Source organism: Dipodomys merriami, unplaced genomic scaffold (assembly GCF_024711535.1).
Source record: "Dipodomys merriami isolate MVZ:Mamm:240054 unplaced genomic scaffold, mDipMer1.0.p SCAF_4, whole genome shotgun sequence".
NCBI classification, from domain to species: domain Eukaryota; kingdom Metazoa; phylum Chordata; class Mammalia; order Rodentia; family Heteromyidae; genus Dipodomys; species Dipodomys merriami.
In genome coordinates this window covers 87,372,925-87,385,803 of record NW_027205603.1, presented here as the reverse complement: position 1 = coordinate 87,385,803, position 12,879 = coordinate 87,372,925, and the positions used below count along the sequence as shown (strand labels likewise).

The 12,879-nt window shown below is 44.5% G+C and overlaps 1 protein-coding gene across 1 annotated transcript in view; it reads left to right on the top strand.

Annotated features, from left to right (window-relative positions):
• Kcnq3 (potassium voltage-gated channel subfamily Q member 3) overlaps window positions 1-12,879 on the top strand; it is a 260,088-nt gene that overhangs the window by 223,341 nt on the left and 23,868 nt on the right. The window contains exons 4-8 of the mRNA XM_069991421.1: window positions 1,980-2,152; window positions 5,471-5,626; window positions 7,329-7,439; window positions 8,425-8,520; window positions 9,868-9,962. Coding sequence (XP_069847522.1) covers window positions 1,980-2,152; window positions 5,471-5,626; window positions 7,329-7,439; window positions 8,425-8,520; window positions 9,868-9,962 — 631 coding nt within the window. The remainder of the gene's footprint in view (window positions 1-1,979; window positions 2,153-5,470; window positions 5,627-7,328; window positions 7,440-8,424; window positions 8,521-9,867; window positions 9,963-12,879) is intronic.

Genomic DNA, 12,879 nt, shown 5'->3' with positions numbered 1-12,879 from the left:
ATAGATAGATAGATAGATAGATAGATAGATAGATAGATAGATAGATAGATAGATGTAAATAATAAGCATCACAAAAACCACCCTTAAATCAAAGCCAGCACTTAACAGGCACAGCTGTCATCATCAGACATATTGATTAGTACAGAACTCTGCCTATAGGTATGAACATATCTGTCAAACATGTCCATCATGACTGTGTTACCAGCGACAGAAAAATGATCCACAAATAGAAGTAGTTGGCTTCACTACCCAGGTGACTGTCTGCTCATGACACAAGGCACACTGTTGCTGGGGTTTGGTGGGAGGTCAGTCAAAACAGAAGACAAGAGGCTGAAGGAGATGATGGCATCCCCAGCTTCACCCAAAAAGCTCAGGAGCCCAAGTATGTATTATCCCCAATACCTGCCACCCAGTCTTCCATCGACAATGGAAGAGGAGTCTCAGAGATGTTTCAGTTTAAAAGCAAAAGCCTAGTTAACAAAAACAGTACTGTGGCTTAGTGGTAGAGTGCTTGCCTAGCATGCATGAAGCCCTGGGTTTGATTCCCCAGTGCCACATAAACAGAAAAAGCCAGAAGTGGCACTGTGGCTCAAATGATAGAGTGCTAGCCTTGAGCAAAAGAAGCTCAGGGACAGTGCTCAGGCCTGGAGTTCAAGTCCCAGGACTGGCAAAAACAAAACAAAACAAAACAATACTCAAGGAAACTTTCAGGATAATGTTTTATATTTTGGTTTGTTTGGGTCAGGGGCCAGTTTTAAATTACTCCTTTTTAAAATCAGTACTTCTAAACAGAAAGCACTTAACCCCAAATATGTCACAGAATTTTGAGATCCATTAAAGCAAAATTTAATGAGAAAAAAAAAGTTTTATAAAAGGAATCTTTAGGGAAAGGTTATACATGTGTGTAATTGAACTTCACAGTGCATATTAACATAACGAAGACGTCAAGAAGAGCTGCAGCAGCAATGGCTCCTGTTTAGTGGTGCCAGCCGTAAATTTGCCTTACTATGGGGTGCTTTCTGCAGGGCAGTGGGAAGAGCATTGATGATGGGCAGTTAGGTACCACTAAAGGGAACAGAGAAGTGATCACGTTTCCTCTTCTCCACACTCAGCCTTGGGACTCCATGAATCAGTCATCCCTGCTGGAGGTGTTTCATTCCTTTGGTCTCTAATTGCAGCCATGGCTGTGGTAGATACTTCTACATCACCAACTGACACAAGAATCCCACCTTGTGGACCCCCCCATCTTTACATGGTTCATCCTGGGGCCTTCTGGACATATCCGGGAGCTGAGTACGCCAGTGTGTGTGAGGATTATGGGGCCATCAGTGACTCCAGGAATTAACCTCAGTCTTCAGGGAACCAGGGTCTAAAGACTGATATTCCAATCCCCCGTCCTCCACGCTGGTGACTTCTACCCAGTGGCATTGCTAACTCCTCCTCACCTGCTGGTTCTTGTTTAACTTCTCTGTCTCCCTCTTCTATCATGCACATTCCAGGGTCTTCTATTAATACATTATCTGCAGTAGAATTCCTGTGTCGGATAATGGGTTTGAGGGAACCCCACATTAACACACAGTATCTGAGTGCCAGGCTTTGCCTCTGTGGCTTGAGCAGTCCCTGATCTCCTTTTCCTGATTCTTCTGACAGTGAGGCGCAGGTAGCACGTGGGAGGAACTTAGGAAATCACTGCTCTAGTGTCTAGAAACAGTATTGGAATCTGCTAGGCTTGTATCCATCCCCAACTCAGACATCTCTGGCTGTGTGGCTCTGGGAAGGCATTCGTGCTCAGAGCTTCTGTCTTCTCATAAGTCACAGAAGAATCAGCTGTGACTGATGTCAACGTTGAACGCAACAATGCTTAGATTGGCCCCTCTTGCGTGCACAGTCCCCTGATAAATGATAGCACCTATAAGGATGAAATTACCTGACCTGACCTTCTCCCTGTTCTCCGATGCTCTCTCTGACCTCTCTGTTAGACATCTTCGTGCTGATTGCCTCGGTACCAGTAGTTGCTGTGGGAAACCAGGGCAATGTCCTGGCTACCTCCTTGCGAAGCCTCCGCTTCCTGCAGATCCTGCGCATGCTGCGGATGGACCGGAGAGGAGGCACTTGGAAGCTCCTGGGCTCAGCCATCTGCGCCCACAGCAAAGTAAGTGTCGTGGGGAAATCACGGGACCCCGTGAACTTCTCATCCATCCATGCCCTTCCGTGGATGCTAGTGAAGGAGAGGGAAGAGGAGGGAGGGACACATGGACAGCTGATCTTCGTGGGTATAAGTCAAGGCTGCTTCCCTCACTAAGAGTGTCTCTTCTTGTGCCAATCCTGGTTGATGCTTCTAGGAACACTGCTGTCAGTACCACTTGCAACCAGATAGCCCCAGTGCACGGCCACACAGCTAGCTCCTGGCTCCCATATTCCGGATACCTACGAGCTAGACAGGAGGGGGATTCCTCTGAGACCACATCTACAGCACAATGAAGGCACACTAATGGGAATCTCAGGGCAACTTGGTTCAGAATTCAGCTCCATCATCTTCCAACTCTAAGACTTCAGTTATGTCACTCTGTATAATTCTGAATATGTTCTTCTTCACAGATCGTATGGGTATACATGCAGTCCTATAGGCTCCACTTAATCAGGGCTGTATGCTCGGAAGAAGGTGTCCTTAGATGCTCTGTCACTGTGCAAACATTTCAGCCTGTACTTCCAAGATGGTAATGAGATCAGGAGGTCTGATAAGTGTCTGGAATCGCCGTCATACATTCAGTCCCTGGGGAATGCAGCATCATTATGCAGCTGGTGGCTACATCAAGGAAATTAAGAAATAGATAAAAATGCCTGCGAATCTTTCACCTCAGGAGGCCATTTCTTTTCATGAATGCCTTACTTCTCAAACCTGCTGCCTCTGGCTGCAAGAAAAGCAAGGTTAGGACTTCCTGTGCAGAGTTCCTTCTTCCTCCTGACATCCGCTCTTTTGTCAGAGAACATGTTCACAATGTCTCTTTCCTCTCCCCTGGGTTCAGCCATTATCTTGAGTCCATGGGGTTGAGCTGACAGTAAGCTCGGTTTGAAATAGAAGCCCCCAAATCCTTGGCTTAGGATTCTTAGGATTCTTGTCTTGCTTTCCTGGAGCCTTAAAATGACTCCTAGGGTTTGCTGGCAGTTTGCTATGTAATGGTGGGCAGGGGACCTGTGTGTGTCAGGTTATTCCAGAGGACAGACAGGGTCATCCTGTAGTCAGGAAGTCTCCGTCAGAGTGAGGGAAGCTCTGGGGCAGCTCTCAGTCACATCCAGGTTCGTCCAGCTCTCACCACGCTCCACGGTGTAGATTAGGAGAACTCATGATGTGTCGGCCTGTCAGAACCAACAAGAAGTTCTTCCGCAGGATGCTGAAGGTCTTGGAGAACAAGCATGCACAAATTCACTTCGTTTGTTCATTCCACTCCAGGTTGGGTTTTGTACTTGATCTAGTCCTGTGTTACACAGGGCTAGATTTTTTTTAATACTGATGCTTAACTAGTTAGGATCAGCATAGGTTCAACTCCCAGAACAAATAAAGCCTGGGGTTTCTGCCACCTAGCACAACAGCATTCATGTCCAGTTCCTACAGTGTCTGACGTTTGCCGTGTGGGCCACATCCATTTGGAAACTGAGTCAGTGAGCAGGGGAAGAAGGTCTAGTATATTCAATGGAGTGACTTAAAGGGATGGAAAAGGATGGCTCCCACCACTTCCCCCATATTGGCTAGATACCAGTCCCCTAGCCCCAGATATAGGAGAAACAGATTCTGCCACAGAGCTGCTGGCAAAAAGTTGTGTTAAGTCAGAATTTCCTTAAAAAGTGTGTGTAATGACTGCAAAGTGCAGAATTGGGACCTATTTTCACTCCCCATTGACAACCATTACACCATGTCTTAATAACCCAGCACAGCCAGTTTATCTGTGAGCACACGAACAGCAGCTGTTTCTTTAGTTGAGCACCAGATGAAACTTCTGACTTGCATTTGGAGGCCAGGGGGTCTATGAGAAAACACAGGGCCGGAACTGATTCTATAAAGCAAGAAGCTCATGTTCAGATAGCACTGGGGAGAAATTCACCCTTCTCAAACTTCCCACAGCCAGATCCTAGCTGAGGGGAAATGGCAGCTGGGTCATCAGAATCCTCTATAACCTCACTTGCTATTGCTGTGTGAGCCCACATGAAGACAGCTACAGTGCTTGTGGCACTGTGCGAAAGGCCAGATCTATGAACAAAGGATCATAATCAAACATCAAGCAATGTGGATCATTTAGGAAACAGGAAATGCTATATGGGAGCTGTGGTTAGTTCTCACTAACTAGTGGAGCAAACATCTCAGCAGGTTTCAGAATGGAGATGCCATGAGCCTGAAGATATCTTCAGATTCTTGAATTGGCCCCATCGACAGGTTAGGGAAGATGGGGTAGCGGAGTCCATGTGAGCCAAGGCACCACGTGGAGAGGCAGGAGGCAACCATGTCAGTGGGATTCTGCCTTTAGTCAGCTGGATGACTGCAGGTGTGCAGCCATGGGACAATGATTCCATCCACTTCATTCTCTGAACTGCCTCAGGAGAAAGCACAGCAGGCTTCCTCTCCACCTTGGCTTTCTTTCCATCCAACTTACCATGTTAAACCTTGACATTGGAGGAAGAGGAGAGAAACCAAGGAAGCTCAAGCCAGAAGGAGCAGACTGTCTCCAGCAGGGCTTTTGCAGTATTATTAATTTACGACTTTATTTCCTGCCCATAGTATCCTTAGCATTTTCCTTGAAATCCACTTAGTCTTGTCAACCTACTCTTTTGCCTTGTCTGTTGTACGATAATATTGAGACGCCGTGTGCCATTTCCTTTTCACATGATCTAAGTCAATACAAATGGATTCACATGAAAGTTGTTTATTCTGAATCCCACATGTGATGCTGTGACACTTGTAGAATCCCAGTGGGCCAGTCCCTTCAATCTGCAAATGGCAATGCTAAGCATGGGACAGACGGGATAATTTGCCTTGGATTCTACAGAAAGATGGTGGCAGGGTTGAGTCTCTGCCCATCTGTCCCTAGATATCAGTTTTTCCATGGTTCTGAGCATTGTTTTTGCTCAGTATAGTCAGAGAAACTCTCCAGCCTGCACAGCTGTGAGCCTTCATTTGGGGGTTACTGTCCAGTTCCTTGTGACCTCTCATCTTCCCATGACATCTCCTGAGCTGAGATATCAGAATCCCCCTGACCAGAGGCTGCATCTCCTAGAGCCATATGCAATTCAATCAATTAATTATGGCAATAATGTCCATGTTCCTGATCTTAATTTGCAGTGGTGGGATGTAGAGGTCAGAAGGTTAATAGTCACAGGGCTGGTAAACCTGGACTCCACCTCTAGTGTGTCTGGCTCACAAATCCACCCCAAGGTCTTCCCAGTGATGCCTTCCCTCCCCCACTGTCCATTCTTCCAGGAACTCATCACTGCCTGGTACATCGGGTTCCTGACACTCATTCTATCTTCATTCCTTGTCTACCTGGTGGAAAAAGATGTGCCTGAGGTGGATGCACAAGGAGAGGAGATGAAAGAAGAGTTTGAGACCTATGCAGATGCTCTGTGGTGGGGTTTGGTAAGTAGCTCCCTGAAGACCCACGACATGGGGTCTGCTCTGCACTCAGTCAGAGACGCAGGGGTGGAGGGCATGGCATGGGTGCAGTCTATAGTCAAAGGTGAGACTTACATGTGTTCCATCTCTAAATCTAGAAGTAAGTCTCGCCAATGGGGCATGCCCACGGAATGGACCTTGAACCAGTCATTTAAAGACCTGACCTCAGTCACAGGATGTTTGTAGCAAAACTGCACAAAAGCATTCATGGTGACAGATACACACAAGTGAGCTCAGACCTGAGGATGCACAGCGCCAACCTGCTCTGTATTAAAGCAGCGTTTCTTGAATTCTTATTTTGCTCTGGACTATCATTATGAGCATGTTTTCCTTTCTAGTATACCTGAAACTCAAACCTCTGTTATTACCCTCTTTTGCAAAATGAGGAAACTGAGGCAGGAGGAGATTTTTTTTTATTTGAGAACATACTGTACAGAGGGGTTACAATTACATGGGCAGGATAATGCATACATTTCTTACCAAGCATTGCAGCCTAGGAGGAGATTTTTTTTAAATAACTAGCTTACTTAAGATCTCTCATCCACTAGCAGATTTAGCTTGAGATTTGAAAGTGGACAGGAGGACTCCAGAGGCCATAGTGTTTCCTCATTTGTATCCTGTTCTCCAAAAGTGGGCACACGTGAACACATGTGTATGTACCAATAACATAAATGTGGAATCTTACACTGGAATGTATGACACACATATGCAAAATATACACAAATCCACTTGGAATCACAGTTTATAAACACAGTTAAGCATAAAGTCACGCATTCACAAGTATAGTCATTCATCCCTACTCACAAGCGATTGGTTCAAGGGATCCATCTCACCCTATCCCTGGAAGTTATCAGAATCTGAAGACGCTCAAGTCTCTCATTTAAAATGGTCACATAGCCTATACACGTTTGTCTGACTATATACTTAAATCATCTCTAGCTTTCTTATAACCTTTGCATGCTATATAAAGCATTGTTATATTATAGGTTTATATATTTTTATTATCTTTGACTATTTACAAAGGAGTTACCATTCACATAAGCAGTTTATGAACATAGTGCGTCTTGATCAATGTCACCCCTTTCAATATTCTCCCCCCAGCCCACCCCTTCCCTCATTTTTGTAGGATATGTATCAAATTTTGTTGCCCTTTAACAAAGTAGTTTATGAATGCAATGAGTCTTGATCGATGTTACCCCTTCAACAGATTCACCCCCCTTCCACCACCCCTTCCCCCCTTCTTCTTGTGTGGTATATACAATGAATTCTTGACTGAATTCTTCTCCCCTTCCCCCATTGTTTTGTTGTATTATGTTATATTGATTTGTCTCATGTTTTTGATCCAGTTGGTTGAATCCAAATATGTAGAATTCCCATGTCCACAAGGCCAACTGTGCGTTCACACATGAGTGCACTCATACATACTTGTCATTATTTCACTATTTGTTGACTGAGAAGTAGCACATCCTTGACTTAAAGAAACAGGCTATGGTCACAAGGCTTCCATTTAAATTATTTAGTTCCAGGTGGCTTTTATCCCATGGAAATTTAGTGATAAATGGGAACAACACCCCAGCAGGTGTAGAGGCTTAGAGATGGAGCTCAGTGGATGTGTCAATGACATTCCCTCGGTGGGCAGCCCCCATCTGAACTCTTCTCTCTTCAGATCACACTGGCCACCATTGGCTATGGAGACAAGACACCCAAGACCTGGGAAGGCCGTCTGATTGCTGCCACTTTTTCCTTAATTGGTGTCTCCTTTTTTGCCCTTCCAGCAGTAAGTACCTTTGATGTGTGACACAGGGCTCCTTTCACTGCCTGGCCCCAGCTCACATTTCCTCATCTTTTATGCCTGAAATTCTACACCTCACCACTTCTCCAGCTCTCTCCTTACATGTGGTGGCCCTGTCTTTTTTCCATGGCTGGTTATGCTGCTCCGGGCTAGGAGTGATTCTTTCAAACATCCTTTTCTTATCCGAGACCCAGTGTGAGTATTGCCTTCTTCACACTGAGGTACTCACTCCCTGTTCTGGGCATAAATCTGGAAAGGCACTATGACTGTGCTGGGGTTGTGCATTTCCATCTCTACCTCCTCCTGGGAGACTGGATTTCTGTCTTCATATATCGCAGAACTCTGTCTACCTTTGTCCTGTCACTTACTAGATATTTGCCCTGTCATTTACTAATTATTCATTTTTCTCAGGCAAAATGCTTGACATAATATATTGAAAATGACCAGAAATGTAATAATGAGAGTAAGAGGGGAAAAAGGCACTAACTGAACTTACTGTATATCAAAATAGTGCTAAATGCTTTAGCTATATCGTTTGACTTGGTCTTCATGCCAACACTGTGAATTTGGTGCCATATTTTCTCCATTTTTCCAGATGGGAAAACAAAGGCTTAATTAGATTAGTAAATGTAGCTGGGTTGTGGAGACCAGAATCTCACTAGTCTGACCAGTTCTAAAGAATGGCTATTTTGACACAGAGCTTGAGAAGAGCATTCATAAGTAGCCATCCTTCATTGCTACTTAAGTTTGCTGCTCATCCTCCCTTCACTTTAACAACTTTTTAACTTATTTTTGTTATCTCTAAGGATCTGTACAAATTCAACATGTCAGTTTACAAGTACAGTGCATCTTGATCCACGTCTTCCTTTTCTTTTCCTGGTGAAGCTCCCAGAGTGCCACTGGGCACCAATAGGGTTTAATGTGCCGTGAGTCTGGTGAGGCCAACGGATATTGTGACTTCCCCCTGCAGGGCATTCTGGGATCAGGGCTGGCTCTCAAGGTGCAGGAGCAGCACCGTCAGAAGCACTTTGAGAAAAGGAGGAAGCCAGCTGCTGAGCTCATCCAGGTCTGTTTTCAGGGGGATAAACTGGAATGGAGCCCAGGATGGTGTGTGTGTGTGTGTGTGTGTGTGTGTGTGTGTGTGTGTGTGTGTGTGTGTGTGTGTGTGTGTGTGTGTGTGTGTGTGTGTGTGTGTGTGTGTGTGTGTGTGTGTGTGTGTGTGTGTGTGTGTGTGTTCACATGTCCAGGCAGGAGTGGGCCAGCTTGTACGTGCTCTCTTACAGACAGCCATGAGGTTATATGGCTAACCATTATATGTCCCAAGTTCACATGTTTTATTAGAAACGTTATATAGTTATCTATATGACCTCTGAATGTTCTGCAAATGACAGTCTTGTCACTTTCCCACCCAACTTCTAAAGCATGCCAGAAACAGATGCAGGACTCAGGAGTAAAACCAGCAACTTTTACACCGGTAATGCTGGAATAGAGAATTTGTCTTAGATATGTGGCACTACTTAGCTTATTTTGCATTCTATTTCACACCCCAAGCTTCACCTAGGAACCCACAGAGAAGAGGCATTTACAGTCTAGGTGCTAGGCAGTGAGCTAAAGGAGCACTAGAGTCTCCTCTTGTCTGCTAATGATAGAGAACCATAAGACAAGAAAGAAAAAACTTGCCTTTCATGTGAAGAATACTGCATGCTTCACAGAGTTGTTCTGCCAGATACACAATCATGGGCCAGTAGCTTTCAGAGCCTGCCTGTCCTCTTTCACCATTGCCTCCCCAGCCAAGGGCTGGTGCAGAGTAGTGACAGAGGTTACGACAGACAGAGGTCCTCCCTCTTACACGTCCCTGGGACTTCTTGCCTCGTGAGTGTGTAGTTTGTTGGGAACAAGGAAAATGAATTATCCCAGTCATAGCTACCTGATCGCTCAAGGCACACTCACCCGTGTGTGAATGTGTGTCCAGTGTTAGCGTTGTGTTTAGCTCTGCTCCAGCATGGTACCTGATGGCATTCCACATGCTGCAGTTTTAAGATTAGTCCCCATTATCCCCCAAGCCCTGAGCCATCAGAACACTCCGGAAGTTCTACCATCTAAAGATCAAAACCTCTTTTCCCAGGCTCTCTCTTGCACTCAGAAACTCTTCCTAGTCCATTGACTGAGCCGTCTGAGAGAACATTCTAGAAGGAGTCGTGCATGTTCTCACCAACCATAATAACAATTATAACTCCAAGATAGTCAAGAAAGGTTTTCTTCCTGAAGGAGCTAGAATAAACCGAACTGTCTCAGTTGTTCTGGTGGCTTAATTGCACATTTAAAATCTTAGTGGTCAGGTGACCAAAAGTTGTGATCATGTCATGCAATTCTGTGTGGAAGTTTCATCCTGTCCCTCTTTTCCCCTCTGCAGGCTGCCTGGAGGTATTATGCTACCAACCCCAACAGGTTGGACCTTGTGGCGACCTGGAGATTCTATGAGTCAGTTGTCTCCTTTCCATTCTTCAGGCAAGTGCTCGCTGGTCTGCACACTCAGGGTGTGGCTGGCCATCCCTGCTGTGGAATCTATTTGTGCTGTGGTCTCAAAGTTTCCCTGTGGAGTCATCTTTCAAGGCTACAGGGAATGATCAACGTGGACTATGCCTTAGTATCACCTAGGAGCTTATAAAGCCCTAGTGCCCATGCTATATCCCAGGCTAATTAAGTTAATATTATCACCGAATCCTGATGCTTCAAGACTGAGCCTTGGGCATCAGTATTTTTAAAGCATTCTGGAAGAATCCAGTTTGTTGCTGGAGGTGACCAGTTGGACAGCTTGAAGTAGCAGATAACAAGATAAGATCTGATCTATGTGGGAGGAGGGTCAGAGGGCAGAGGAAATGGGAGTCAGTACAATCAGACACCGCAGCCATCCTGGAATGCCCTTTACCTGGCTGTGTTCTGCATCCCCAGACCACTGTGGGCTTCAGAGAAAGGAAGAGGAAAGGGAAGGGCAAAGGAGTCCTCTGGGGACCCAGCGATGCCACTTTGTGTTCTCAGAAAATGGAATTAAAGTGCTCAAGGGAGGCGGTAGATAACCTGTTCCCATGACCAGCATATAGAAAAAAGGAAGAATAAATTAGCATACATTGGGTGTTGGATGTGTTCCAAGTTCATATTTCATTTGGTTCTCACAGAGCTCCTCTGAGCTAAATCAGAGGTTCTCAAAAGTAAAGATGTGTCAGAACTGAGGGGGTATTTTGAAAAGGCAGAGCCAATCATCCACCTCCAGCAGCTCTGACGGAAGGGTGGTCGCATGCGCTTCCTGAAGGAGACTCTCAGCATCAGGTCTCATGCTGTTTCAGAGTCACACCAGACGGCATGCTGAATGGTTGATGGTACCACACTCCACTCATTGTTTCGACCAGAAATGTGGGGCATTTTGACCAGTGTGTTAACCACATCTAGAGGCTGCTAGTGCCTATGGCCTTCTCCCCAACAGGGCGTCTAAACAGGCTGCTCCTTCCTGGGATTTTGATACTATTGTCCTGAGCTCAGAATTTTAAGTCTCTGGGTAGATGCTGGACTCCTACAATCATCTTTGACATAGACAGACAGCTTGTTCCTGTCACACTAGCATTTTGAAGGGCCGTAGTATGACCCCATAGTAGAGAAGTGACTCCTTTTATTGCCTTCTACTCCATCATACACACAGTGTAGGATCTGTTGATCTCTGGACATTACCTTGTTTATCTTTCCATGATCATTTCCAGATTGTACTAAACAATTTAAAGAACTAGCAGAAAATTATATTTGATTAACTCATTTCCCTGTTATAAAACATGAACAAAAACTTCCAGTGGGCAAACATGACAAATGGAAAGTTCAAACTTTACCCTGAACTTCAGGACCTAAAAATCAGGCCCTACACACATTTCTCATCTAATCTACCAGTGTGTTTTCACTTCTCAAGGGGATCTGGGGCAATGAGCCTCTTTCAATTAGAAGTCTTCAGACTGTCAGTATTTTTGAACCCAGTGTATATGCTGAGCACTGGGTGAAACTAAAGCCAAAGCTTTGGCTAACGAAGCTTTGGTCCTGAAGGTAATGAGAAGCTATAGGAGCCAGAGAATAATACAATCAAGTCTGTGTTCCAGGAAGCTGGCAGGGTTTGGGGTGGAAAATGGATGAGATGGACTTAAGATTCAAGACAAAGCGATCAGGTTGCATATGTTTTCAGGCAGGGCTCAGGGTAGGAGGAAATTAGACTACTACCTTGCAGTTTAACAAAATGAGTATCAGGAAGTTAGGACCTGTTTTGTCAAGAGTGGGTGAGGCCAAGGGGAGGGGGAAGCTTCATAATGTTCAATGTGGAACCAGGAAAACTGAGGGGAAGGGAAGGGATACTGACGCAAGTGGTGACATTGATCAAGGTACATTATACTCATAAAATGATACGTGGAATTGAAACCCCTTTGTACAACTACTTAATAATAACAAAAATTTAACTAAAAAAAGAAAGAAATTAGGGCCTGGACCAGCTCACAATGGATGGATGATTTGAGAGAGAGCTGTGGAGAAAAGAGGAATCAAGTTTTTGAAAAAATGAATGCTAAATTTGGATGAGGGTACATTACCGAGTCTTAGGAATTATAATTAATCTTAATTGCTCAGAATATAATCTATATAGTTCCCTTCCTTTCTATAATTCTAGTTTTGCTATCATTTCTAAGACTTAGGGTAGCATACAGCAAAGTCTTCCTAGGATGGGCAGGTGGTTTAATCTTAAGAGAACACAATGACCTTGAGCTCAAAAACAAAATATGTACACCCACGTTGGATGCGGAACCAAGATGATTTTCATTTGCTATGTATCTCAAGGCCTTGGCAATGGGCCTATTCTTTTGGGTTGATTTATTATAAATAAGGTATTGTCCTGGCTGTCAGAGACTCCGAGGGCTACATTGTGCTGCCAGACAGCTGCTGTGATACGGGAATGGCTTTTAAAGGAAGAGAGAACATTTCTTTCTCTTTTTTCCCCCAAGGACAAAAGTACAAAGTCACTAGAGACATTCACTTAGCAACCATTCTACAACAAGGCAATTCCTTGGGAAAAGAATGTCCCTGAATTCCAACTCAGGCCATGTGATAAGGGTAAAGAAATAAGTGATAATATGCTGGTATGTCACCTGCCTTTGTTAATTTTTAATAACCATTATATTGACATATGTTCCCCTACCCATGCAACGTACACTCTTTAAGTAGAACATTTGGTAATTTCAAGAATATTCACAAAAATTTGGGTATCTGTCACCACTCTGTAATTCTAGAATGACTTTATTACACCAGAAAGAACGCCCATACTCATTAGCAGTAACTCTTTGGTTTTACATTCTATTTACTTTTAGTTGATAAACTTGATAAATATTTGAGCTGTTTCCATTTT